The 27029-nt window shown below is 41.6% G+C and overlaps 1 protein-coding gene across 8 annotated transcripts in view; it reads right to left on the bottom strand.

The window, feature by feature from the left end:
• The window catches only part of ACYP2 (acylphosphatase 2), a 145107-nt gene that overhangs the window by 67621 nt on the left and 50457 nt on the right, over positions 1 to 27029 (bottom strand). Inside the window, exons 4-6 of one of the 8 annotated variants that reach the window (XM_034764389.1) lie at positions 26797 to 26873; positions 23147 to 23242; positions 20534 to 20805 (exon numbers count right to left, since the gene is read on the bottom strand). The exons of 3 other annotated variants lie outside the window; for them this stretch is intronic. In XM_034764389.1, the coding sequence (XP_034620280.1) occupies positions 23148 to 23242; positions 26797 to 26873 (172 nt within the window). In that variant the 3' untranslated portion in view covers positions 20534 to 20805; position 23147. Of the gene's footprint in view, positions 1 to 20533; positions 20806 to 23146; positions 23243 to 25493; positions 26186 to 26796; positions 26874 to 27029 lie in introns of those variants that run through there. 4 more of the 8 variants (XM_034764391.1, XM_034764393.1, XM_034764394.1 and 1 more) reach the window with 4 other exon arrangements.

Below are 27029 nucleotides of genomic sequence, written 5' to 3'. Positions count from 1 at the left end.
CCTCCCCTAGCAGGATTGGGCCCAGCAGCATCAGGGGGAGGCCAGGGTGCTTAGCATCTCCCCCACCTCACAGGATTGCAGGTCCGTCCAGTAACCCTGGCTGGAGCAGGCTCTCCGGCACTAGGATTGCAGTGGCTGGCAGGCAGGGCAGGCTGCACGGCTGAGCTAGATACAGTCAAGGTAGAAGATCAGCGGGCGTAGGGAGGGGGGTACAGGGGACTGGGGCATGGGGATGGGGATGCAGCCAGTGCATGGGGAACAGTCTCAGGGGGGGTTAGGTCATGGGGGGGGGGCATTCCCTGGCTGGGAAGGCAGTCTGGGGAGGGGCTAGAGGCAGTCTCTGGGTCGGGGGCTGGGTGCAGCCACGCTCTCTGGGTGCTCCGGACAGCCACACCACCAGCAGCAGCGCAGAAGTGAGGGTGGGAATATGCCATGCCATGCCATTCTTACAGTAAATTAATTAATTTTAACAATTAATGTTTTGACTTGTTTTGCTCATTTAAAATGCTCTTGGTAGACATTTGCCAGTGTTGAAATGAAAGGTACTATATCAGAGGTCCTCAAAGTGTGGGGCTCGACCCTCTAGGGGGGCGTGGAGGAACGTCCGGGGAGTGCAGTGGGGCTCAGGCCAGCCCCCATGGGACAGGGAGGGAGCACCACCCAGTGCCTCCCCGCCCCCGGTGCTGCTCTGGTCCCGCCCCCAGCTGCATCCCCAGCTCCCAGCCCCATGCCTGTCCCTGTCCCCAGCCTCAGTGCGGCTCCACTCCCAGCCCCATGCCACCCCCAGCCTTGGCCCGGGGCTGAGGCTGGGGCAAGGCCAGGAGCAGAGCTGAACCTGCTGCGAGCCTAGCTGTGGCTCCAATCCCCTTTCCCCACCCCCAGCCTCAGTCCCGCTCCCAGCCCCAGCCCCAGCTGCATCCAAGCCTCAGCCCCTTTACCCCGTCAGCATCTGCCCCCCAAGTCGTGGCCCTGACCCCGGCCGTGGCTCCTGGGGGGCAGAAGGGGCATGGACAAGGGTAAGTGGGGGTGCAACCCTCAAAAGTTTGGGGACCAATGTACTATATCAATTTGAATTGCATTGCTGTCATATAACAAATACTAAACCTTATTTTTGTGTGTAGATGACCAGAAGTCACAAATGAAATTAATAAGTAGCAGGTTTAAAACAAACATAAGGAAGTACTTCTTTACACAATTCACAGTCAAACTGTGGAACTCATTGCCAGATTATGTTGTGAAAAACCAAAAGTATAACTGGGTTAAAAAAAGTATTAGATAAATTCATGGAGAATAAGTCCATCAAAGGCATTCGCCCATGTTCTGGGTGTCCCTAAAGCTCTGACTGCCAGAAGCTGGGACTGAACAACGGAGGATGGAGCACTCGATAATTGCCCATTGTGTTCATTCCTTCTGAAGCACCTGGCACTGGCCATACTGGAAGATGGATACTGGGTTAGATGGACCATTGGTCTGACCCAGCATGGCCAGTCTTACGTTCTTATGAGAATCCGGAATTTGTTCTTGAAAACCCAAGATTTTCTGAGGCCAACAGTACACTGTTAATAGAGATTTGTCCAGTTTGCTCAGCTTATCATTCTTTATGTTCACATAGCAAGAAGAAGTTATCAGGAATAGATTTCAACGTGAAATTGAAAATTACAGCTGGTCAGAAAATGGAAAAATAAATTCACTAAAAAATTTCAAAATTTAATTTCCATTTGATGCTGAAATTTAATTTTCAATCAAAATTCTCCAACCAACTTTACTGAAAATACTTTAATTACATTTGGCAATTCTGAATCAACTGGTGACAGCTGTCTTGCTAAAAAGTGACATCATATTCAATATTAGCCAGCAAAGATGCATATTTGAAACTCTGATTCAGCCCTTGCTCTGCAGAGTGATCTAAATCCCTTTCCAAATTAGGGGGGAAATAGAAGACAGTCCACTGGGTGAAAGAAAAATCTAGAATGCACAAAATATATACACTACCTGCTACATATGCAAGTAGATTGACATCTAGTGTGAAAACAGAGAACTACACATTCTATACAGCAAACAAAGTAGTTTAAATGTTATAGCCCTTTAAAAATAGATAAAGAGAGACATTTCCCCATGTTTCAACTCTGGTTTTTTTAGAAATGATTACAAGGAAGCCTAAATATTATGGCCAAGAAGATTCTTACTTAAGTCCCCATTTAGCAGAGATGATTCCGAGTCTTATATACTTACTTAAACTGGGCAAATGGCTACCTTGCCTGTACACAACTATTTGGTGTGACGTTCAGCTGGGATATCGAACAGATATTCAGGGAATCTGCAAGTATCTGGTGAAAATATTAGTGACTTCATGACTATAAAAATCAACATTACTCCAGGTGCACGGAACTGTTCACATACTCACAATTCCACCAAATTCATAACTATCCTAGCTGATTAATACATTATCATCAAGTAGTCCTCTCAGAACTTTTACTAGTTTCTGTCATGTCATGCCTGATTCTGCCATATATAATTACATCATCCAACATATGTTCACATATGCCACCACACTATATTTATTGAATTAGCTGTTGATACCGTACATCTCATGTGCTGAAAATGTTTAAAAGAAACCTTTCACATCTGTAAAATTAAGACAAAATTCAGGATACTAGATTTGATAATATGCCGTTTTAAGTCAACTGTATTTGTGTGTTACCTCCCCTTCTCTGTTGGTTTTTTTTTTTTAAGAGTCTGGTATATTTTGCACAGAATATCTCTCTAACAAAGCTACAATAATGACTTACCACACAGCAACACACACAAATATCATTAGTCTTTTGTAACTCTCCTGGAGAGATCTCTGTGTCAGACCTTGAAGTTTCTTAATTATGACCACATGCTGAGCTAGCCGCTTTGTCACTTGTCAATGCACATGATATGCATCTTGTGATTTTTCTTTACATCTGGTCACAGTGGGGGCCAAGATTTATATTTGGAAATCTCTAAGATTACCAGTACCTAAAAAGCACTCTAAGCATTTATGTAAAATATCAGATCTGCTTCTGTGAATTTTGATACAGTTTAGTGTGATTTGCTAATAATAGTCTCAGCTGTATATTACCATGCTTCTCACAACTAGAGATTTACTTTTGCCAGCTTCCATACTCATAAAACACCCTGAAAATGGTAATGGACATTGAGTGTTTTTTTGTTGTTGATATTCAAGGAAAATACAAAAACACAAAAAACGATGCAATGAACATGACATTTAAATACAACAGGGGTGGCCAGCCTGAGCCTGAGAAGGAGCCAGAATTTACCAATGTACATTGCCAAAGAGCCACAGTAATATGTCATCAGCCCCCCATCAGCTCCCCCACCCAGTGCCTTCTGCCCACTGGCAGCCCCGCCAATCAGCGCCCCTCCTCCCTTCCCGCACCTCCTGATCAGCTGTTCCGAGGCGTGCAGGAGGAGGAGCGGGAGGAGCGAGGGCATGGCAGGCTCAGACGAAGGGGTGGAGTGGGGGCAGGGCCTGTGGCAGAGCCAGGGGTTGAGCAGTGAGTATCCCCCAGCACATTGGAAAGTTGGCGCCTGTAGCTCCAGCCCTGGAGTCGGTGCCTACGCAAGGAGCCGCATATTAACTTCTGAAGAGCCGCATGTGGCTCTGGAGCCACAGGTTGGCCACCCCTGAAATACAACAATCATTGTTACTTACATCAAGACCAAGGAATGTAAACATACAACTCCATTGCTTAACACTCTTAGCATTTTTTTGGTTTTGTTTTGTTGTTTTTTTAAACACAGGAGCCATCTGTAATTTTACACACACAATTTTACTATGAGCCAAACGTTACACTTTCAGGCTGCCTAATTTGTGTGCACAGGATGAAATCCCGAATCAACTGCAGTCAGTCAGAGTTTTTCAATTAACTTTAATGGGGCCAGGCTTTTACCCACATCCATTTGCATATAAAATGAGGTATTGTTAGGGAGTGTAGTCTCCCTCAGAGGCGGATGCAGAAGGAATGCTGCAAGCCGCTTGGTGGGTGGAACTAGGAGGGCCATGCCCTGCATGCCAGAAGCAGAGGGGCGGGACAGGAAGAGGAAGTAAAACAGCCAGCCCAGCCGCTCAGTTGAGAGGGAGCTGCCAAAGAAGACAGATACTTCTTCCCCGCTGCTGGAGTGGGACGTCAAGGAGAACTGCTGCTGCTGCCCCGAGGACTTGCATGAGGTTCCAGAGAGCCCTGCCACTCCTAACGCTGAGGAGCTGCTATTGCTACCCTTGGCAGTGTATCCCGGAGAGACTGAGGATGACTCCCCCTTGGGTATTAGGGCCATGGGATGAGGTGGAGTTGGGTGGGTCCACATCCCCCCTACCCCAGAGGTGGGGTGGCAGTGCTCCCCCTACTTAGGCCAGGAGGCCTGTGCTCCTCAGACACCCCTGCCGGAGCCCCACATAGGGTTGCTAGGCATCTGGTTTTCAACCGGAATGTCCAGTCGAAAAGGGACCCTGGTGGCTCCGGTCAGCATTGCTGACTGGGCTGCTAAAAGTCCAGTCAGTGGCGCAGCAAGGCTAAGGCAGGCTCTGTCTGCCCTGGTTCCACGTGGCATGTCTGGCTCCTAGGTGCAGGGATGACCATGGGACCTCTGCGCACTGCCCCCACCCTGAGCACTGGCTGTGTAGCTTCCATTGGCTGGGAGCCATGGCCAATGGGAGCTGTGGGGGTGGTGCCTACAGGCAGTGCGCAGAGCCCCCTGACCCCTCAGCCTAGGAGTTGGACATGCCAGCTGCTTCTGGGAGCCGCTTAAGGTAAGTGCCGCCCCGAGCCTGCACCCCACACCCCCTCCTGCACCCCAACTGCCCTGAGCCCCTCCCACACTCTGAACCCCTTGGCCCCAGCGCAGAGCCCCCTCCTGCACCCTAAATCCCTCATCCCCAGCCCTACCCCAGAGCCTTCTCCCCCAGCTGGAGCCCTCACCCCTCCTGCACCCCAACCCCTTGTCCCAGTCTGGTGAAAGTGAGTGAGGGTGGGGGAAAGCGAGCAACAGAGGGAGGGGGAATTGAGTAAGTGAGAGCAGGGCCTTGGAGGAGGGGCAGAGCAAGGGTGTTTGGTTTTCTGCAATTAGAAAGTTGGCAAACCTAGCCCCATAGACTGTGCTTCGTGCTCATCTCTGCTGGGACCCCATAAACTGTGCTAGGGCTGCAGCTCGGCCTGACTGTAGGCCAGAGCCCAGACTGTTCGCTGCCCTGCCCTACTTGAAGGCTGGGCATATAAATTGCTACAGTTCTGCCGGATGGCAGGCCAGAGCCCAGACTGTTTGCGGCACCACCCTGCTTGAAGGCCAGAGCCTATTGAGTACCCCAATTCCCTTTTTCTTTGTTTTTGAGAGTACTCTAGCAGACCAAACTGTGAGAAGGCGTGGATGCGAAGGGATGTCTACGCACGCTTACAGTTATATTCTCTAACAAAATTCTAAATTGTATATGTATGTAGCATTGTCTCTGTTGTATAGGCCTCAGTTTCAGTTGGGGGTTATGACAACTTAGCATAACAGCAGTGCAGCAATAATAATATACTGTATTTGTATTGTTTTATGCTGACAGATGCGACACTGATTTAGACAGAAAACTCCTTTTATAACTTAGCTCTAAATTGCGATATTAAGCACAATTCTGTGGTTGGCAAAGAGCTCCTATGCCCCAGTGGGAGCTCCAGAATACAGATTCTTACAGCCTAACCCTTCACTGATGTATATGAGTACCATCGGCCCTGCTTTGGAGAGGCACTCGGCAACCCAGAGCTCCAGAAGAATGTTCAGTGTACAGTCCCCTCCACATCCATCCATTTCATAGCCAATGGAGAAGGGAAGAGCCTGGCCATAGCTCTCCTCCTTCCCACCCATTTTACAGAGGCGAGTGCTAACCAGAGAGCTAAATCTGCAGAGCCCTCATATGTGGCAAAGACTCCCCATGTACCAAGCCAGTGTACAGGGGATACAAAGAGAGAAGAGGATACTGTGCCCTCTTTTCCCCATACGCACCCATACAGGAGCCAGGCAAAATCTGTCTCAGGGCAGGGATCATATTTTCTTTTGTGCCTTCTACAGTGCCAAGCACACTGTTGGCACTTCCATTATAATTAATAATTGGTAACCTGTTACTAACATCTTATGTATTTTCCTTTCTTTTCACCATACCAACACTTGTGTGCCACTTGCAGGATTCCTCTCAAAACAGAGTATCAGAGGGGTAGCCATGTTAGTCTGGATCTGTAAAAGCAGCAAAGAGTCCTGTGGCACCTTATAGACTAACAGACATATTGGAGCATGAGCTTTCATGGGTGAATACCGAAGAAGTGGGTATTCACCCATGAAAGCTCATCCTCCAATACGTCCCTTAGTCTATAAGGTGCCACAGGACTCTTTGCTGCTTTCTCAGAACAGAAGGTCTCTATTATTCCAAATTCAGCGGTAGCCATTTGTTATCTGAATTATTTACCAATACTAAGAATCTTGAGTTCATTTGGTTTGTGTGGAAAAGGGATCTGAGGAGAGGCTATAAGAGATCCCTGCACACGGCTCACATGTTCCTCAGCACACATACCCCCATGATTGAAGAAGGCTATCTATGCAAGGATAAGTGAACACAAGGTTTACTTTCACTGTCCTTTGGTGCATATGTTGTAACTGCTATTTTACTCTGTGTGTTCCTCTGACTAACCAAGGAGTCAGTAGTATTTTGTTAACTTGTCCTTTTAACCCACCGTGGATCACATCTGCATCATTTTTTTTCCTATTTAAAGGGCTTTTTGTAATTTTGTAATTAGATGTTTACCTGTGGAGATAAGCTAGTCTCTTGGAAGAGTGCCTGGATTTTTCTTTGCTTCGTGGGATGATTAGAGGTCTCTTATTACAGATCCAAAGCTCCACATAGCTGTCCCTCTGAGTAATGAGTCCTTGGTTTTTTTTAAATCCAATCCCTGTGATACTACAATCTACACAGCTGTTGTATGTTTTCCTCTTTTATATCAGGCTGTAGGTCTTTTCTCCTGTTTATATCTTGAAAACCTCCATGACAAAATTTTGTATCTCTCAGTATTTTTCATTGTATAGATTTAATCATTCCTATTTTTTTGCTTTTGTAAACTAACAGTAAAAAAGATGTGTAATCTTGACATCATTTTATAACTTCAGTTTGACACATGCTTTAAGTCAGAGACATTTTATTCCATGACTGTAATGTCTTTCATTAATAAGCCGACTATTTCTCAGCCATTATTTCAATACTACTTTCCATTTTTTCCAGTAGAGTGTCCAACACTATTGTCAATCTGGCAGAGATTTTCCTGGCCATTTTGATTCTGATACTCTTGATTCAGATTTTCCCACCTGTATGTGTGCAAGTTTGTAGAACGGTTTCTTCCCCCCCTCCCTCCCCCCGCCTCTGATTTTGTCCTGAATTTTCCATTTGTTTTCAATCACGTCAGAAAGAAGTATTTTTCCTTGTTAAACACTGATACATTTGATTTGCATGCATTTTACCACATTTAGGATATAAGTGGCAAAAAGGACAGAGAAGCAGCATGCTCAGCAGGTCTGTCTACTCCTTCAGTGGCATCATGTAAAAAACTCACTTTATAGTCATTTTGAGTCCCAGACAGATAAGGGACAAATTTCCAAAAATGTGCTCAACAGATGTACCCACTAATCCCACATATGTGCACCCAAAAGGAACTGTATGTGCAAATGGGCACTTAAACATGAAGCTACTTATCTTGCAGAAAGGATATGACAAGCACAGCAGGTATGATTGTTGTTTGGAACTAGGGTGATCAGACAGCAAGTGTGAAAAATCAGAACGGGGTGGCGGGAGGGCAGGAGGTTATAGGAGCCTATATAAGAGACTCAAATCAGGACTGTCCCTATAAAATCGGGACATCTGGTCACCCTATTTGGAACTAGTAGTTATATAGCTACCGACGGCAATAAAACAATTCTGAGGTATTTTTTACAGTGCTGTTCCCCTATTAAATCTTATAAACTGAGTTTTTAAAACCTCAACTTTGGATTCAGGAATACTAGATCTGAGGGTTTGGAAAGGAGTATGCCTGTGTGCATAACTCTAGGACTTTCACACACAAAAAAATAGCAGTAGTGTTTTTTGCTGAGAGAGGAGAAAACGATCAATGTTTTGGGCCTAAACTGTCAAAGCACATAAAAGGTGATTTGTGATTAGTGTTGACTACTGTGATCTGAAGAATTACTAACCTTGATTTAAAGCCCAGTAATGAGTTTTTGGCTGTTTTACTCTATTTTGTGATTATGGATTAAAGCAGATGAAACAAAAGGGTAATACGTTAATGACTCACTATCTTTGTTATATTTAGCAATTTAAAGACAGCTTAATTATACTTATTTTTCCCATTGTTTCTTTTTATTGATAGTAGCATACTATTTAGTAACTAAATTTCAGATATCATGACAGATCTTTGACCACATCTTAGCAACAACCTGGACAAAAGAGCAAAATTCTATGAATGGCCTTTTTTAGAGAGATTAAATGTAATGCATTTTACACTTTTGTATCCAGGATGTATACACCTTAGAATGAATAGGGCTGTTAACAACATTGTCAAAACAGTATCAAATGTCTGCCAAATAATTTAATAAACTGTGGGGTGAGGAGTCCTCAGTAATTGGCAGAATAAAACTGCAAATATAAATCAGAAAACTGGCAAAACCTTCCAGAAGTTTTACTCTTAGAACTTTCAATGTCCTTAAGGACTGTGGATTTTCTAATAGTTTCATCTTTGTTTTATCTGCACTAAATATTAAAAACTATGATTTGGAGGGGGTCTTTCAGCATAATTAGTTTCTTTTCATATACTTGGGATGAAGGATTTTACTATATCAATGCAAAGTTGGCCCAAATCTTGAAAGGTGCTGAACACTTGCTACTCCCATTTAGCACTTTATATGTAGTCTGGGGCTTTTTAAACTGCAAGTTGGGGAATAATGATATTCTAAAGAATTTCTGTCTATTTGGAAGTTAACTCAAGCACACTGAGAGGAGATTCAATTAGATGTGAGTAATTTTCACAGGAAATAATTCCCAAAGTCTTAGAATTTCTTTTAAAGGCTAACTGACCGAAGTACAGTCGTAGTACAACTCTCAACCTGCTTATGATTCATGTGATGTCTTTTTAACAGTTTTAATACTAAGATTTGGCCAGTAGCCTTTGCATTTTCTCCTAAAGCCAGTTTGGATTAAGTATCCTGAATTTCTGAAGGGACAGCTGACTACCCCTTTATTTGAGTCCTCACTCATGTCTGAGAGCCCTGTTTGGCTGATATTTTCTGCAGTGTGACTGAACACTACCTAAACACAATTAGAATGTTTAAATGCACTATGGCTGAGATTCGTTGGGAAAATCAGAAAGCAGATGCTTTTTGCCAAATTAAAGGCTGATAGTATATGCCTAAAAAACCCACACACAATCCACAAAACCAGTAATGAGGACACAGTTAATAAAATGCCTACTTTGTAGCCACAATTTAAAAAAAAGCATCCTAATAAATAATTCGGAGATGACTTGAATGCCTATTGAAAGTGATGGAAATTATTTTTATGCATGAAAAAATATTTTCTGATTCCAAAAAAACTTAACATAAAAAGACCTGCCATGTTGGGTCAGATCATGGTCCATCCTACCCAGTATCCTGTCTCCAACAGTGGCTCTTACCAGAGCTTCAGGCAAAGTGTAGGGAACAAAGAAATTATGGAGGGATACACTGCTGTCTTCCACTCTGAGCTTCGAGCACGGGGTTGCATCCCTGACCATCTTGGCTAATGGTCATTGATGGACCTATCCTCCATGAATTTATTCAGTTCTTTTTTCAACCCAATTATACTTTTGGCCATCACAACATCCACTGGAAATGTATTCCACAGGTTAGATGTGCATTGTGTGACAAAGGACTTCCTCTGGTTTGTATTAAACCTGCTGCCTATTATTTCATCGAGTGACACCTGGTTCTTCTCTATTTGCTTTTTCCATATCGTTTATAATTTTATAGCCCTCGATCATATCCCCCCGTAGTCATCTCTCTTCTGAGTTGAACTGCCCTAATCTTTATAGTCTCTCCTCTTATGGCAGCCATTCCATACCCATGGCAGCCATTCCATCTTAGTTGCCCTTCTCTGAACTTTTCTAGTTCTACTATATCCTTTTTCAGATGGGGTGACCAGAACTGGCCACAGAATAGATTAATATAATGGAATTATAATATTTTATTTCCTATTTTCTATCACTTTTCTAGCCTTTTGAACTTCTGCTGCATGTTGGGTGGAAGTTTTAGGATTTGACTTCCAAATTTTAAAGGCTGCCTTTTTGCCTCTAACAGCCTCCATCGCTCTGCTGTTTAGCCATGGTGGCATTCTTTTGGTCCTCTTTGTTTTTTTGGATTTGGGGTATAGAGCCTATATTATGCTGTTTTTAAGAAATCTCCATGCTACTTGTTGACATTTTACCCTTGTGACTGCTCTTTTTAATTTCCAGCTAACTAACATCCTCATTCTTGTGTAGTTCCTTTTTTTAAAATTAAATGTTACTGTGATCAGGTTTTTTGGTATTTTCCCCTCTACAAGGATGCTAAGGATCTTGTTTCACAACTAGTTGAAAAGAATGAATATAGTCAAGCAAATTACAAACTATGGACTTGGATTTAAGCTTTATTTTTATTTTTAGTAATGACCAGCAAAAACCTTTAAATTAATATTCTAAGGACCCACACTAGAAATAGTCTGATTTCACTCAGTTTTGCTTGGGTAAGGTTTACAGGAATTGGTTGTGAAGTTTTAAAAGGCTATTTATTTCTTATGCCACCCACAGAAAGTCCACACTGAAATGAGAAGTTGACGAGTAGTAATGTGAGACAACATGGGTGAGGTAATATCTTTTATGGGTCGTCTTCTTCTTCGGAGCTCAATGTAGCTTGAAAGTTTGTCCCTCTCACTAACCAAAGCTGGCCTAATAAAATATATTACCTCCCCCACCTTGTCTCTCTGATATGCTGGGATCAACATGGCTACAACACTGCATATAGTAGTTGAAACAGGAGCCCAGTGGGTGGGCTGACATGGAAACCAGGACCCCTGTGAGAAATATTTAATTGGATTTAAATAGATTTAATTTTTACTACAAAGTTTGCTTTCTATCTGGCAGACCTTTAGTTGCAAATATTAGTTTACATCTAAAAGGAAAACCCTATATGATGTATTATTTATCGCATGTCTTACCAGCATATATAAATGCATTCAGATTAATTTAAAATGGGTAGGTGATACAGTACAGTCCTGTTAAGTCAAATATACCATGTGCATTATTATTCACTATACCCTCATTCACGAAGGGCCAGATTCCAATACACTTACTCTTACTGAGTAGCCCCTTATTCTACTCACTGAGTTTAAAAAAAAGTACTATTCAACACAAGTAAAGACATAACCATTTGGCCTTCTAATCTGAGCCCAATATTTTTTACTTTCATTGTTGTTTTACCTTTTGTACAAATAACTAGTATAAAGACAAGCTCTTCTTTAAAACAAATCAAACAAATACAAATAATATAAAATATTTTATGGTTTGGGTGTTTTGGGGAGAAATATATGAATTATATACAATTTCTGGAATGTGTTTGAAATAGAAATATCAGATCAATATAAAGGCAATGGAATCATGTCATAAGTAATTATTCTGTAACACCTGACATAGGCATGGGATAGTTTTATGTATGTATACTTTTTTTATTGACATACCAAGTAATACATGTCACCATGAAATTTATGCCAATTTAACAGGTAATAGCTGGAGCTCAGATTATAGGGTGACTGGGTGGGGGGAACTTATCTAAACAGATTAAATAGAAAAGATGTAAGCCTTACATTTGACTACAGGCTCTACATCTTTGAAACATGAAAAGTAAAGGATCTAACATGACAGTACAATTGTCAGAGAATGGTATGTTATTTTTAAATTCAAATCAGATGTCTAATCTTGCCCTCAAAGTTAACAGCAAAACTCCCAATTACGTGTTTTGCTGTTAACTTTGTGAGGGCAAGTTAACCCTTAAGAGTTAGACTGAGGACTAACCATCAGGAAACCAGTTCAGCCAACTCAGTTAAGGTGGTTTTTTTTTTTTTTTTTTAAACCTCTAAGAGCAAATTGGCTGTTTAAACAAATATATTAATGGATCATTTCTCTTTTTCTTTTAGATTTTCAGTCAGCTGGTTGTACTGTTGCATGCTCACACACACACACACACACACACACTACCCCTGACACTTTAAATTATTATCCCTAGACTCTGGAACTTGTTCTTCCTGCTGGTCTGCAAGAAACCAAAATTTTTAGTTCTTTCATTATTCCCTGATACCCTATATATTTAATTATGCTTTTGCCTGAATGAGTGATGTGTAGGGGGGTTAGATTTCTTATTTTTAGGAGAAATTATTTTGATTTCTTTGCTTGACGTTGACTCAATTTATCAACCATTAAACCAACAGCTTAATTAATGTGTTTCTAATTTTGTATATGCAAACAAATCCTTGTGTTTTTACTCAGGAAAACTGTTGACGACTCTATGGTATGTGAGTTTTGTCTGATCAGTAAAAAGTGTGTAATGACTACAGTATTTGACCTAAAAATCGTAAGTGCATTTAGTAAATCAAACAAACAGATACTTTCAGTGCCATTTTTCAAAGGGTACAGAGCAGAAAACTGAGCCCACATGCTAAAAGATGTAAAACTTTTCTGACATTAACTATATTTACACACTGCAAGTCAACCAGAAAATAGTTTCTTGGCTATTTAATTTAAATCCTACAACGTTTTAAAGAAGAATTTAAAAAGAGATTACTCAACAGCAAAAACGTTGCCAACTCCAGATATACCCAATTTTGTTCCCCTAGGAAACTGGGATTCATGCAAGGGAGCACAAACTGAGAAAAAAAACATGACTTTTGTAAACCTTTTCCTCTACTAACACTACCGCAATATGAAACTAATTGGATAAATGAAAGTTAACACAAATCAGATAACAAACCCTCTCCATCCAGGATAACTACTTTGGAAACAAGAGAAATGGTGAAAATTACACACGTATACAACCCCAACATTAATCTTGCTTCTTGTAGTAGGAAGAGAGCCTGAGACATAAGCCCTTGTATAAGGGGCCTGGTATGAGGCCTGAGCTACTCACAGAATCTGGCAAGAACAGGGCTGATACTGCAGAAATGCATATTCCTAAGACGTGCTTGTCACAGAGTACTCACGCAAACACATCCCGATATCAAGGATGGTACAAAAACATTCCCCAAGGATAACAGGAACACACTGACTCCTCCTAAAAGATAAGGTCAGGATGACAGTACGTAATAGAGATGTTTTGATTGAACCAACATGTACAAAATGATGGGTGATAAATAGTAACAGAAGGCAGTAACTATGTCAAAGGGGCAGTCCTAACTTGTTTGTATCAGAGAATAAAGATGTATCTCAGAGGGCAAATCTTTGTCTGGCCTTAAGGAGGAATGGAAAGTCCTGCCATTCATTGAGCTGGTCCACTGTTATGGGCATACATGTATTAGTGGTCTGGTAGAGTCTTCAGGATACTAGTACCATGTTTTGTCGACAATAAACCTGGCTGGGTGCCTTCGTCCCTTAACGGATCTTGTGGTCATTGGGTGGTTTGCTCGAGGTCTGCCCTGCCAGCTGTCTGCGCAGAGCTGGGGCGGCACACAGAGGGAACACACACATACATACACATACACACAGAGCCAAACATCTATCAACATCTAACCACAGTTCTCTTGTGTATTTGCCAGATCTTGGGACCAAATTTCCCTATATGTATAGAATAAGAACTGACTCCAGCTAAGAGGCCTTGCACATTCAGAAAGCTACATAGAATTGACAAGTTACCTGAACAGCTGCAAAAGTAATGTCTTATAAATAGGGCTGTCATGTGATTAAAAAAATTGATTCCACAATTAAAAAAATTGATCGCGCAATTAATTGCGTAATTAAACAATAATAGAATATTACTTATATAAATATTTTTGGATGTTTTCCACATTTTCAAATATATTTATTTCAATTACAACACATACAAAGTGTATAGTGCTCACTTCATATTTATATTTTATTTTAAATATTTGCACTGTAAAAATAAAAGAAATAATATTTTTCAATTCACTTAATAAAAGTACTGTAGAGCAATCTCTTTATCATGAAAGTTGAACTTACAAATGTAGAGTTATGTACGAAAAATAACTGCACTCAAAAATAAAACAATGTAAAACTTTACAGCCTACAAGTCCACTCAGTCCTACTTCTTGTTCAGCCAATCACTCAGACAAACAAGTTTGTTTACATTTGCAGGAGATAATGCTGCCCGCTTCTTGTTTATATGTCCTGAAAGTGAGAACAGGCGTTTGCACGGCACTGTTGTAGCTGGCGTTTCAAGATATTTACGTGCCAGATGCGCTAAAGATTCACATGTCCTTTCATGCTTCAACCACCATTCCAGAGGACATGCATCCATGATGATGATGGGTTTTGTTGATAACAATCCAAAGCAGTGCAAACCAATGCATGTTCATTTTCATCATCTGAGTCAGATGCCACCAGCAGAAGGTTGGATTTTCTTTTTTGGTGGTTCAGGTTCTATAGTTTCCACATCAGAGTATTGCTCTTTTAAGACTTCTGAAAGCATGCTCCACACCTCATCCCTCTCAGATTTTAGAAGGCACTTCAGATTCTTAAATCTTGGGTCAAATGATGTAGCTATTTTTAGAAAATTCACATTGGTACCTTCTTTGCGTTTTGTCAAATCTGCAATGAAAGTATTCTTAAAATGAATAACATGCTGAGTCATCATCCAAGACTGCTATAACATGAAATATATGTCAGAAGGCGGGTAAAACACAGAACAGGAGATATACAAGTTTCCCCCAGGGTGTTCAGTCATAAATTTAATTAACGCCTTTTTTTTTTTTAAATGAGCATTGTCAGCATGGAAGCATATCCTCTGGAATGGTGGCCACAGCATGAAGGGACATATGAATAGTTAGCATATCTGGCATGTAATTACCTTGAAATGCCAGCTACAAAAGTGCCATGCAAACATCTGTTTTCACTTTCAAGTGACATTGTAAATAAGAAGCGGGCAGCATTATCTCCTGTAAAAGTAAACAAACTTGTTGGTCAGAGCGATTGGCTGAACAATAGGACTCAGTGGATATGTAGGCTCTAAAGTTGTACATTGTTTTATTTTTGAATGCAGTTATTTTTGGTACTTAATTCTACATTTGTAAGTTCAACTTTCATGATAAAGAGATTGCACTACAGTACTTGTATTAGTATTTTTCAATTCACTTATCTTTTATTTTTCCAATGCTAATATTTGTAATAAAAATAATATAGTGAGTACTGTATATTTTGTATTCTATATTGTAATTGAAATCAATATATTTGAAAATGTAGAAAAACATCCAAAATATTTAATAAATTTCAATTGGTATTCTATTGTTTAACAGTGTGATTAAAACTGCGATTAATCACGATTAATTTTTTTAACTGTGATTAATTTTGTTGAGTTAATTGTGTGAGTTAACTGCGATTAATCAACAGCCCTACTTATAAAGTTAATTTTTCAAACCAGATCAGTCTGGCTCTGACTGATTCTCCATGTACAGTAGCTCCCATCCTCACAGGTCTCCTCTAACATCAGTATGCTGTATATACACAGATACTCATTTATGACTGGCATTCTAAAGAAAGGTCCAGAAAGTGTTGAAGTGTTGAAAGTAAAAAGGAGATTTAGTATGTAACAACTATAGGCTGAAAAAAATCCTGAATGCCATAATGACAGCCTGGGAGAAAGGTGCTGCAGGATGCAATTTTGATGCCAAAGATTTCTGCAGTGCAAAATAATGTTAATGTGGAAGGAAGGAGGATAATATTTTCCCCATTTATTAGAATTAAAAAGAATAAAGGTTATCTGCTTTTTAAGTCCTGACTTTAGTTTCTATATCTGGCTGAGCCTACATGAGAAAAAAAAAACCTAACCATAATTAACTGATCAATCAGATGATCACATGATAATTTCAATAATCATAACCTCACCTAATTTAAGGGATATCATTTAACTCTTTTAAAATATTTTTATTTTAAATATATTCATCTGAATTTTATTAATAAAGGAACAATTTTACCCATAAGCACTTCCTCAGGTAAACAGTAACCAGGAAATTAAGGTGATCTGAAGTCCATTGCAAAGCCATTCCTTTGAGCCCTCTCCCTACCTCCATGACTTTTTGTGCAATCTTCTCCTCCTACCTACAATACTTCAGAACCATGCCAGGTGCTGTGTACATGTGTAAGGGTTGCAGATAAATCCCACTGGGTAGATGAGGCAAAAATGTGTCTAGAAGTCTGCATTCATTTTTCCCTCTGAGGACTTAAGATTCTACCTAGTGTTCAAATCATGAATCAGTGTATATTCCAAACTATACTATACAGGTGTATGAGCAGTAAACATTACACTATCAGTTCATTCTGCCTCCTCCCTGCGGCTTCAGGTTTGGCAGCACTTGCTGAACTGACCTCATTACATCCCAGAAGAACAATTCAAAATTCAGTTAAAACTACTTTAAAAAAAACACCTTCGTATATCTAAACATTATCCCAAGAATTTCAGGGGGGTCTGATTTAAAATAAAAACAAAAAAACGCGAGTCAGGATTGTTATTCCCTAAACATAATTTTAGATGACTTAATACTGAACAAGTATTATCTCCTTTACTCACTCTGTTAACCCTTTTATTTACTAGCCCTAAAAAGGTGTCAAAAGATGTTAGGAACAATAGAGTTCTGATCACCTTGCTATGGATCTGGACAGAAATGGCACAGAATAAGAAAACATTCTAAGTTGCTGGAACCCATTCACAGTAAATATAAATGTTCCCCTTTCAGTAAACAGTACTGCCTATTCCAAGAGTTCAAATCATGAGTCTGGTGCCAAAAAATCAGGAGATTGGCTAAAAAAAAAAAAAATCCCAGGAGATTTAAACAAAATAAGGTTGGGATTTTTTTTTATTTGCCATCTGAGGCTTTGGTGTTCATGTTTTCAGCTTTTCTTTGCAATCAGAAGGGCTAGAAACTAAATGAAAGCCGAGTATAACATCATTCCAAGAACTGGGGCTTTAAGAAAAACGTGAGATATTACAAGAGTCATGAAAAAATTGTGAGAGTTGGTAACACTGTCAAAAAGGGCCTGATCATTGAACCCTTACTCAGGCAAAGCTGCCATTGATTTAAATGGTACAAAAATGTCTGAAGAGTGGCCATTGAGGATCCTCATGACACCAGCAAATTTTTTAATCAATTACGTCCTTATAATTACTCACCTAAAAGTAAATTCCCTTTTGTTGCAGAGTGCAGGGAGTAAACAGGTAAGCATGCACTCTGATCACTCTGACACTCTTTAGTTCCCCCACAGAAAGCTGTCTGAGGTAATTACAGGTAATTAGCTAACCAGGATGTTGGGCTGGATGAGCCAATTAGCCCATCAGCTCAAGGCTGATAAAGCAGCTCAGGAAGCAAGTGCCACAGGATAGAGGAATAGGGTTGGCTGAACCCAGTCTCTCAGAGCCTACAGGGAAGGAAAATATCTGGTCCTCTGAGGCCCTTAGGAGAGGGCCAGAAGTACAGAGGATGTTGTAAATAGTTCTATTGCATGGGACTGTAAGGCTGTTAGTGGACAAAATTCAAATAAATGGCACAGTGGATACATAGCCAATGCAATCTAGGGCAGTTTCTGTGGTGCTAGAAGGCAGGAGCAGACCACACCCTGGTACATCTTTCTATTTACTTTCTAGCTATTCCCCAGCTATAAAGCTTCATAAAAAATGGTTACCTACTTTTTCGTAACTGTTCTCTGAGATGTGTTGCTCATACCCATTCCATTCTAGGTATGTGTGTGTCTACATGCAAAGTTTTTTGCCTTAGTGGGTATCCATAGGGCTGGGTGTGGCACCCTTTGGAGTGCCACGCTCATGCGCCGGTATATTAGATACCACCGGCCCTACACCCTCTCAGTTCCTTCTTGCCAGCAACTCCAACAGAGGGGTAGGAAGGTGGGTAATGGAATGAACATGAGCAACACATCTCGAAGAACAACAGTTATGAAAAGGTAGGTAACCATTTTTTCTTCTTCGCGTGTTTGCTCATGTTGATTCCATTCTAGGTGACTCACAAGTAGCATCCCTGGAGGTGGGCTCATAGTTCACAGACATGGGACTTGCAATACTGCTCTGTCTCTTTCTTTTCTCCTAAAGGAGCCTTTCCGAGAAGGCCAAGAACTAGGAGCCCAGGGCGGCCAGAACTGTTTCCTTGCTGTCTGTGGCATATGAAGGCTCTGCAAGCAGAGTGTGGCTCGAGAATCCTTGATTCCATGCAGCCTCGCATCCGTCTGTTCAAAAAAGAGCCTAGTATCAGGGGGTAGCCGTGTTAGTCTGTATCTACAAAAACAACAAAGAGTCTGGTGGCACCTTAAAGACTAACAGATTTATTTGGGCATAAGCTTTCGTGAGTAAAAACCTCACTTCTTCGGATGCATCCGAAGAAGTAAAAAAGAGCCTATTATCCTCGAACAGAAGGTCCTGGATGGAGGACTGCATTTCCTGGAACAGACCCAAGGACTGCCAGGAACTGCGTCTCATTACTACGGCCAAGGTGACGACCCTAGCCACAAAATTGGCTGCGTCCCAGGCCATCTGGAGAGAGCCTCTTGCTACAGTGGTGCCCTCCTCCAGGATGGTAGCAAACTCCTGGCCCAGGTCCGGAGGCAAGGAGTCTTTAAACTTTTTAAGGAAGTGCCACAAATTAAAATTGTATCTCCCCAACAAGGCTATTTTTTTCAATACTCGAAACTGAAGCTGGCTGTCAAATAAACTTTACGTCCAAAAAGATCCAGCTTCCTAGCATTTTTGTTCTTTGGTGTGGAACTTACTTGCCCTTGCCTGTCCCTCTCATCGGCCACCGACATGACTAGTGACTCTGGCCGTTTGGAGGCGGGAGGAATAGAAGAAGGAGTTTGCCACAGGGCTTTGGCTATTTTTAATACCTGCTCAGGAACAGGCAGCACCACATGTGATGGGGTTGCCGCAGTTAGGAAATCGAACTGGTTGTCCAACTGTTCCGCCAGTTCTTCCACCTCCAAGCTCAAGTTAGATGCCACCGTTCTAAGCAGGGCTTGGTGTTCCTTAAAGTCATCAGGTGGGCTGGCATGTGAGGGTACCACTACCACCTCTTCGGGCGAAGAAAATGAGGACTGCACCACGGGGGGGGGGGGGAGGACATGGGGCACTGTCCCCCACAGGGGAGGGGTACCCGCACCTCTACCCCAGTGTCAGAGTCTGTGCTGTTCAGCGAGTCCTGAGCCAATGGTGCGGGGGGTTTCCCCCCCACTCTTGAGAATAAGAGGGGAAATGGAATAATTGAGGTCATTTGTCTCCTAAGACCATCTCTGTGCTTTTTTCCAGACTGCCTCCTAACTCCTAGAACACACTCCCAATGATGGTCTATCAAGCTACTACCCTCTCTTCATCCAAGTCCTTCCTTTGCATTCACAACTTCTGCAATGGCCCCAAATGAGTCAATAATTATTATATAAATTATACATACATATATATATATAGAGAGAGAGAGAGAGAGTGTGAGTGTACACAAAGATATGCACATGCCTATTGGTACCCATGACATTCTTCTCCCCTCTCTATTGTTATTACCCTCACTCATCAACTCATATCTATAGTGTTAGCTCTTCTGGCCAGAGACCAGTCTTTCTGCAAAATAATAAGTAATAAATGGAACAGTTTACTAATCAAATTACAAATGTTTGTATTTTGCTTCTTATTATGCAGACATTTAGTGTAGTTATAATTTTGCTGCATTTATTACTATTAATCGTATTTGATATTTCTTTAGCAGCTTTAACTCACTGAAGCCCAAGGCACTTTAAAATAGTCCTGATATTTAAAATGTCACCAGCACACTTTAGAGTAAACATCCGAATTAGATTACATGGAGGTAGAGGAGTACATGCCTCTCAGAGTTACTGTTTCATGCTCTCTGCAGACTTATGAAGACAGCACTGCCTTGGTTCATATTTGGATGGTGATTTTTGCAACCATAAAGGCTGGAAACTTGCTTTTTTTAAAAAATGAAAGGTTAGATTCTGCTCTTACGTGTATCCCACACACACTGGCAGGCATTCAGAATACTCGCACACACCTTATTCTACAATATTGTGGAGGATACAAAACAGGAACCGATACAAATTGCTTTTTTTATGTCCCTATCTGTCTCTTTTTACAAAAATAAATACTTTTACTGAGATTATGCTGATTGGAAAACTATTAACTTGCTATAATTATTTTAAAAGATACAGTACATGCCTAAATAGTTTGAATTCATACAGCCTGATTTCCTAGTGGCCTCTGGTCACTTGGTCCCATTCTGGTGGCACAAAGCAGCCATAATCCTGGCCTCATTTGCCATGGGAGGATTTCCTCTGCATAGAAGAATCTTTTGGGTGGTGATGAATTGCTGATATTGACAACATTACTTTGCTTCAGGTGCCGAGGGCAAGGCTGGGGCATCCTTATGCTTTGGTAATCCTTGTCTGTTGTAATGGCCTCAGGGTGCTTTGGCAGCTGGCGTGAGATACAGCAGTCTTCAGGCTGCTCTACCTAGCACTGAGGAGAAGACTGAATCAGGGAGCTGCAAAACTGGCATTTTTGTCTCACACACCCAACTTGCACCTGTGCTGAGCCCAGCTTGACTGGTCCAGAGAATCTGGGCAACAATCTCTTCCTTTTTGTGCAACATCACCATCAAGTACCAGTCAAATTATATATAATATAAACATGATGAACGTTCATTTAATACTGTTCAAACTGTGGACTCAAATCATTGTTTGCAATTACTTCTCGGGGAATTCTGTGCCACTGCGCATGCGCAGCATTTATGTTCCCTGCAGGATCCAAGTGTGAAGCACCTTAGTGTGGGGGGATCCAGGTGTGGGTTGAGAGGGTTCTGCGTAGGGCAATCTGGGTGTGCGCAGAATTTATGTTCCCTGCAGGATCATAAATTGAGGGGTTTGAGAGGGTTGAGAGGGTTCTGCGTAATGATTTTCTGATGCGGAAGAAAAGGGAAGCCACACGAGTGGTCATATGACCCTTCCCAGCAGTATGTTTCGGATGCCCAGGGCAGCCAGCAGAGAGGTAAGTCACTGTGGGCAGAGGGCAGGACTGGGTAAGACCCCACTGGTGCCTCCTTCCCTGCGCTGGACTCAGCTGCTAGTCGCGTTTGGGCTTGGGAGGATGGTACTTCCTCTTCCCCTGCATGGCATCCGGGACAGTGTCAGACCCACCCCCAGATTTCTCCCCCGGCTGTAGGAAGCTCTGCAAACTGCCCTCCCCAACACTTCCTGCACCCACCGCTCCTCAGCTGCAAGGGGAGGGATTACTGTACAGGTAGATGCTCCCCCATCCGCCCAACTCCCGTGCATCGACCCCCTCATACCTAGACCCTCTCGCCAAGCCTCACCCCCCTGCACGCAGAACCCCCCGACAAGCCCCACTGCCTCTGCATCTGGACCACCCCAACAAGCCATCCGCACCCCACCCTACCGAGCCCCTATCAGCTGCACCTGGATCCTCACCCCACTGAGCCCCACTCCCCCAGCATCTGAACCCCTCACTGAGCTCCCCACACCCAGACCCCCCTGCTGAGCTCTATCCCCCCACACTGAGACACCTCCCCCCGCTGCACCCCAACCACCTCCACCTGGACCCCACTGCAGAGTCCCATTACCATTGCACCCAGAACCCCCCCAACAAGCCCCTGTGCATGCAGATTCCGCCTCCGCACCCAAATCCCCCACTGAGCCACCCACACCCAGATTGCCCTACGCAGAACCCTCTCAACCCACACCTGGATCCCCCCACACTAAGGTGCTTCACACTTGGATCCTGCCTTGCTGAGCCTGCCTGCCCACATCTGGTGCAGCTGGCATAGAGAGGCAGAGTTTCTGGGGCAGGCCCACTCCTTGCACTGTGTTAGTGTTGGGTGCAGCCTCACCACTGAATTTATGTCCTGGGGTGGGGGAGGGAGTTGCACAGTGATCTCCCACCCCTGTGCAGCCAGTGGCCTGTGCTCCCCAATGCCACGCTGGAGCCTCCACATTTATTTGACAAATAAAATTTGCAAAATTTTGCAGAATTTTAAAATACAGTATACAGAATTCTTAATTTTTTGGCACAGAACACCCTCAGGAGTATTAAATGTATGCATTTTAAACCCAGGTAAGAGTCCCAAATTACCTTGCCAGGCATATCTCTTGGCTCTCTTTAAATATGTGGCAAGAGCAACACGTTGTTATTAATCCTACAGCTAAGGGGGTTAAAATGGAAACATTATTCCATAAACTTGAACCATGGTACACAGTGCCTCCCGTGATGGGAATAGATGGTAGATAGCCCTGCCATTTGGGAGTCTTGCATTTAGATGTGACCTTGAGAGTGGTTCCAAAAGCCACTGATGTGTTAGTGTTGATTCGCTTTGAGAGAAAGGGAGTGGTTGAGAGAGTACCGATCACTATGCTTTAAATGACCAGCATTAACCTGAACTTGGAAAGGACTGTGTGTTCCACCCTCAGGCTAGGCTCTGTCACCTCTATTCGTGTTTATTTCACTGTTCCGAAGTTTCACTTGAAGATTTGCCTAAACTAATCTTGTGACCTGCTGAACATGACTATTCTGGATTGCATTTTAGGAGCTGCAGATGAGAGAACTTATTACCACCTAAAGGCAGCTGTTTAAAATTAACACTTGTTTCCTATCCGATATGGCTAAACTATTTTATTGACATCAGTGCATTATTGAAAGCACTATTAATTCTCTGTCCTTCCTGACTCTGTCCTTTGAACCTATTCCTGGGGCCAGTAACAACCACCAACTGGCTGCCTACCAGGGGAAACTGCTGCTGCAAACAAATAATACTCTGCTGCTCACAGCCTTTGAAACACTGGCTTACATTAATCACAGCGAGTTGGTATTTCTTGTCTTCTGGGTTCTGAGAATTCTGTTTCATTTTTTTTAATTGGGTCAGATGGTCCATCACACAGAATGACTATAAAGAATGGGAAAGTTTGTCTTAGGTACAATATCCCACACCACACATCTCATCATTCCTATGGCACTGGGTGTGAACAGCAAGTATGAACAGATAAAAACTAAAGGTATTTGCCTTAATTTATATAGTTTTACAATGGTTCATAAAAACAAATGCCCTGATCCTACAACAGGTATCACATGCATGGGGCCCTTATGCCTGTGCTGAATCTCACTGAAGTTAACTCGATGTCACACTGCTGTAAGCATCCACCCATGCAGATCCCATTGTAGGATTAGGGTCATATGCAGTATCCATATTAGCCAGGAAACAGTATTTAAACCATTGTAGCAAGATCTGTTTTTAAACCCTGCTGTAGCATTACCCCTCTTCTACAGCTTTCTGCAGGGAGTAGATGTTCTCTGTGGAGTGCTCCCCTTGGGACCAGACATTTCCACCCAGGACTTCACTCTAAAATCACTGACGCCTCCACACCTTCTATCCCATATGGAATGGGGGTTTACTGGCATGGAGAGGCAACCAATAGCAGCATGATTACCATAGGAGGAGTATGCCCTGCTTCATGATGTCAAGCTGGGTCCAGCAGGCATGGTATTCATCTCTGACAGCTGGAAAAATTTTAAGTGATAGATAATGTGTAACTTTATTTACATAGCACACCCCCAAAGGAAGAGGCAAAGCCTGTGACGTACTTTCAGCTTTTCAAAAGCTGTATGATTCATCATTTAGGGCCTGATCCTTCTCTTGGGGTCTACTTCACTGGGGCCAATAGCTAAAGTCCATCTGAAAACACACTTGAATATTTTAACAGACTTTTCATTAATGTAAATATGATGAAAAGCTGGCCCTAAATTCAGGCACAAGGATAACTGATAGAGTTATCATTCAAAATGCCAGGAAAGGATCAGAGTTTTGTTTTTTAAAATGTTGGTAACTTATATAGGGATTTCCAAAGGTGAGAAATCTGCTGTACAGACAACAGCACGGCAGAGATAAATCCTGTCTGCTGTTTGGGTTCTACACCAAGACCCTTTAAAAAGGATAATGGAGACACTATCACATTTCATAAGAGATCTCCTGAATGCAAGTACTCACTGAAATGATTAATTGCTCATATGTGCCATTCTAAACTGCTGTGGTTCAGAATTTACTCCCTATATTGTCCACATCACTATCAGCCAAATGAAATTCTCTATGCAAATCATCAGATTTGTTATTATGAATTGTTAGTGTTTGATAACAAGGAAAATGAAAAATTTGCCAGCTGGTATACATAAAAAATACCCCCTTTATACAGTTCATAATTGCATTAATCTGTTACTTACTGTACATGTAAGACCATTAAAAAGGCATTCAGTTTCTTGGGGATAGATATTCAAATACAGATAAATGCTTATATTTTCTAATATAATTGAGGACAGGTGCAAAGAGGAAGGATGATCCTGTGGTTAAGGAACTGTACTGGGATTCCGGAGATATGGGTTGTGTTCACATGCATGCAACAGGCTTGCTTTGTGACCTTGACCAACTAATTTCAGCTCTCTGTGCTTCAGTTCCCCCTCTGTAAAATGAGATTTATACCTCCCACTCCTTGGCTAGGTCTACACTACGGGGGTGGGGTGGGGGTGGGGGTCGACCTAAGATACACAACTTCAGCTACGTGAATAGCATAGCTGAAGTTGCGTATTTTAGGTCGACTTACCTGGCTGTGAGGACGGCGGCGAGTCGACCACTGCCGTGCTGCCGTCGACTCCGCCTCTTGCCACGGTGGATTTCCGGAGTCGACGGCAGAGCCATCGGGGATCGATTTTATCGCCTCTTCACTAGACGCGATAAGTCGATCCCCAATAGATCGATTGCTACCCGCCGATCTGGCAGGTAGTGAAGACGTGCCCCTTGTCTGTCTTGTCTATTTAGATTATAATCTCTTTGAGGCAGAGGCTGTCTCTTATGAGTTCGTACAGTGCCTAGTATTATGATACCCTGATTTTGGTTGGGCCTTTAAGCACTAAATGTAATACAAAGACATACACAAGGACTATGAGAAACTAATAGTGTTGGGGCATTCTGGTATATTTGAACTAGAGCACACTCATGTCTATTTCCCCCATTTTCACATGAAAATAGTATTTTTCTAAACAGTTTTCTTACTTGTACCAAATGTACCAAAACACCAAACTTATCATTACTCAAAATAACCCACACAATACACTGCTAATATAATAATGCAAAGATGATCATTTAATTTGATACAGATACACAAATGTACTACTGAAAGCTTCAGATGAATAAACATGTTGTCCTATCCTGTAACTTAAATCAATATATTTTTAATAGTAGTAGTAATATTTAGGACTTTTAGAAAAAAAATTTCATCTTCAAAGTGTTTTACCAACATTAGCTAACTAATCCTCACAACCCTATGAAGTAGCTAAAGAAGGAGTTGTGGTTTAGTGATTAGAGCATAGGATTAGAAGTCAAGAGTTCCTTGTTCTATTCCTAATTCTGCCACAAATCTGCTGTGTGATATTAGCAATTCAAATAATGAACCTCTCTGTGTCTCAGTTTCTCCATCTAGAAAATGGGAATAACACATATTTAGCTACTTCACAGGGTTGTTACAAGCTTTAATTAATGTTTGTAATAGGGATTTAAATATCAGATATTTACAAAAATATTCCTTAGCAATCTGTTTCAAAGAAAATATAAATATACAAAATATTTCTGGGGCTCTAAGAATCAAACCGAGCATTTTAAATAAAAACAAATTATATTTGTGCTCTAATAAGTACAGTAAATAAATAGAGTCAAAAATATTCTGTGTTTACAAATGTGGGCCAGGACATTGATCTTTGCAGGCAGCCACGTGAGCCTGTTGAGAGCCCCACTGGGGTTATATGCCTGGGTAAGAGATCACATGCATGGGTCAGCTTGCAGAACCTGGATCATAAAATATAATTCATCATGTTCTTATTAATTATTTTCCATTAATACTGCTAGTTCATTTAAGGAAAGTTTGGATACAGCATTTGAATTCTGAAATTATTGAAAAAACCCCCACTCACAGAAGAAGGCTTTGCAAGATTAGATTTCAGTCAGTAATAGTTTAAACCAGCAGTCAGCGTACACCAGAGGAGCTATCCTTATAGGGTCACTCACTTGATATAGATACAAGAGCCACTTATACCAGTTAATCAAATTCCTCTAAAGGAATTTGAAATAAACCATCTTATCACTCAGCTTACTCAGAAAGGCATCTCTCTCCTACACTCTTTGAGCAGGGATGTAGATTTAAGCCATATTGTGTTTTTAGTAATAATTTTTAATTTTGTGCTATCATTTTTCCCTTTTAAAATTTCCTTCCTCTTTCCTCTACTGATTCCTCTAAAGCATTTATTAATTATGTGATCTAAAGGGCAGGAGAGACAGACAATTTAATTATTAATCTGCTAGAGACCATTATGTAATGACGGGACTGCACTCTGTTCTTCCACAAATCCAAAACAGCTACACCAGAGAGCTTAATCAAGCTAGAAGAACTACAGACTTACAACTGTTCTTCAACTTCTGTTCCCTCCATGTCTCTTCTGTCATATCCTTCAGAAAAACCATATGGAAGGCAAGTGAACTTTAAAAAAAATAAAGGAAAATATTTCAAGAGACTATTGACAAAGTGGAATTTGAGCCTTTTTTTATATTCCTTAGTTCGTTTGAGCCTCTGTCTTTATAACCAGCCAAGCAAATCTGTGTTTTTTATTTAGTAGGAATATGTATTACTCTTTTA

The sequence above is a fragment of the Trachemys scripta genome, chromosome 3, assembly GCF_013100865.1.
Source record: "Trachemys scripta elegans isolate TJP31775 chromosome 3, CAS_Tse_1.0, whole genome shotgun sequence".
Taxonomy (NCBI): Eukaryota; Metazoa; Chordata; order Testudines; family Emydidae; genus Trachemys; species Trachemys scripta.
Note: the sequence above shows the minus strand (reverse complement) of the source record. Positions and strands in the feature narration are given on the sequence as shown.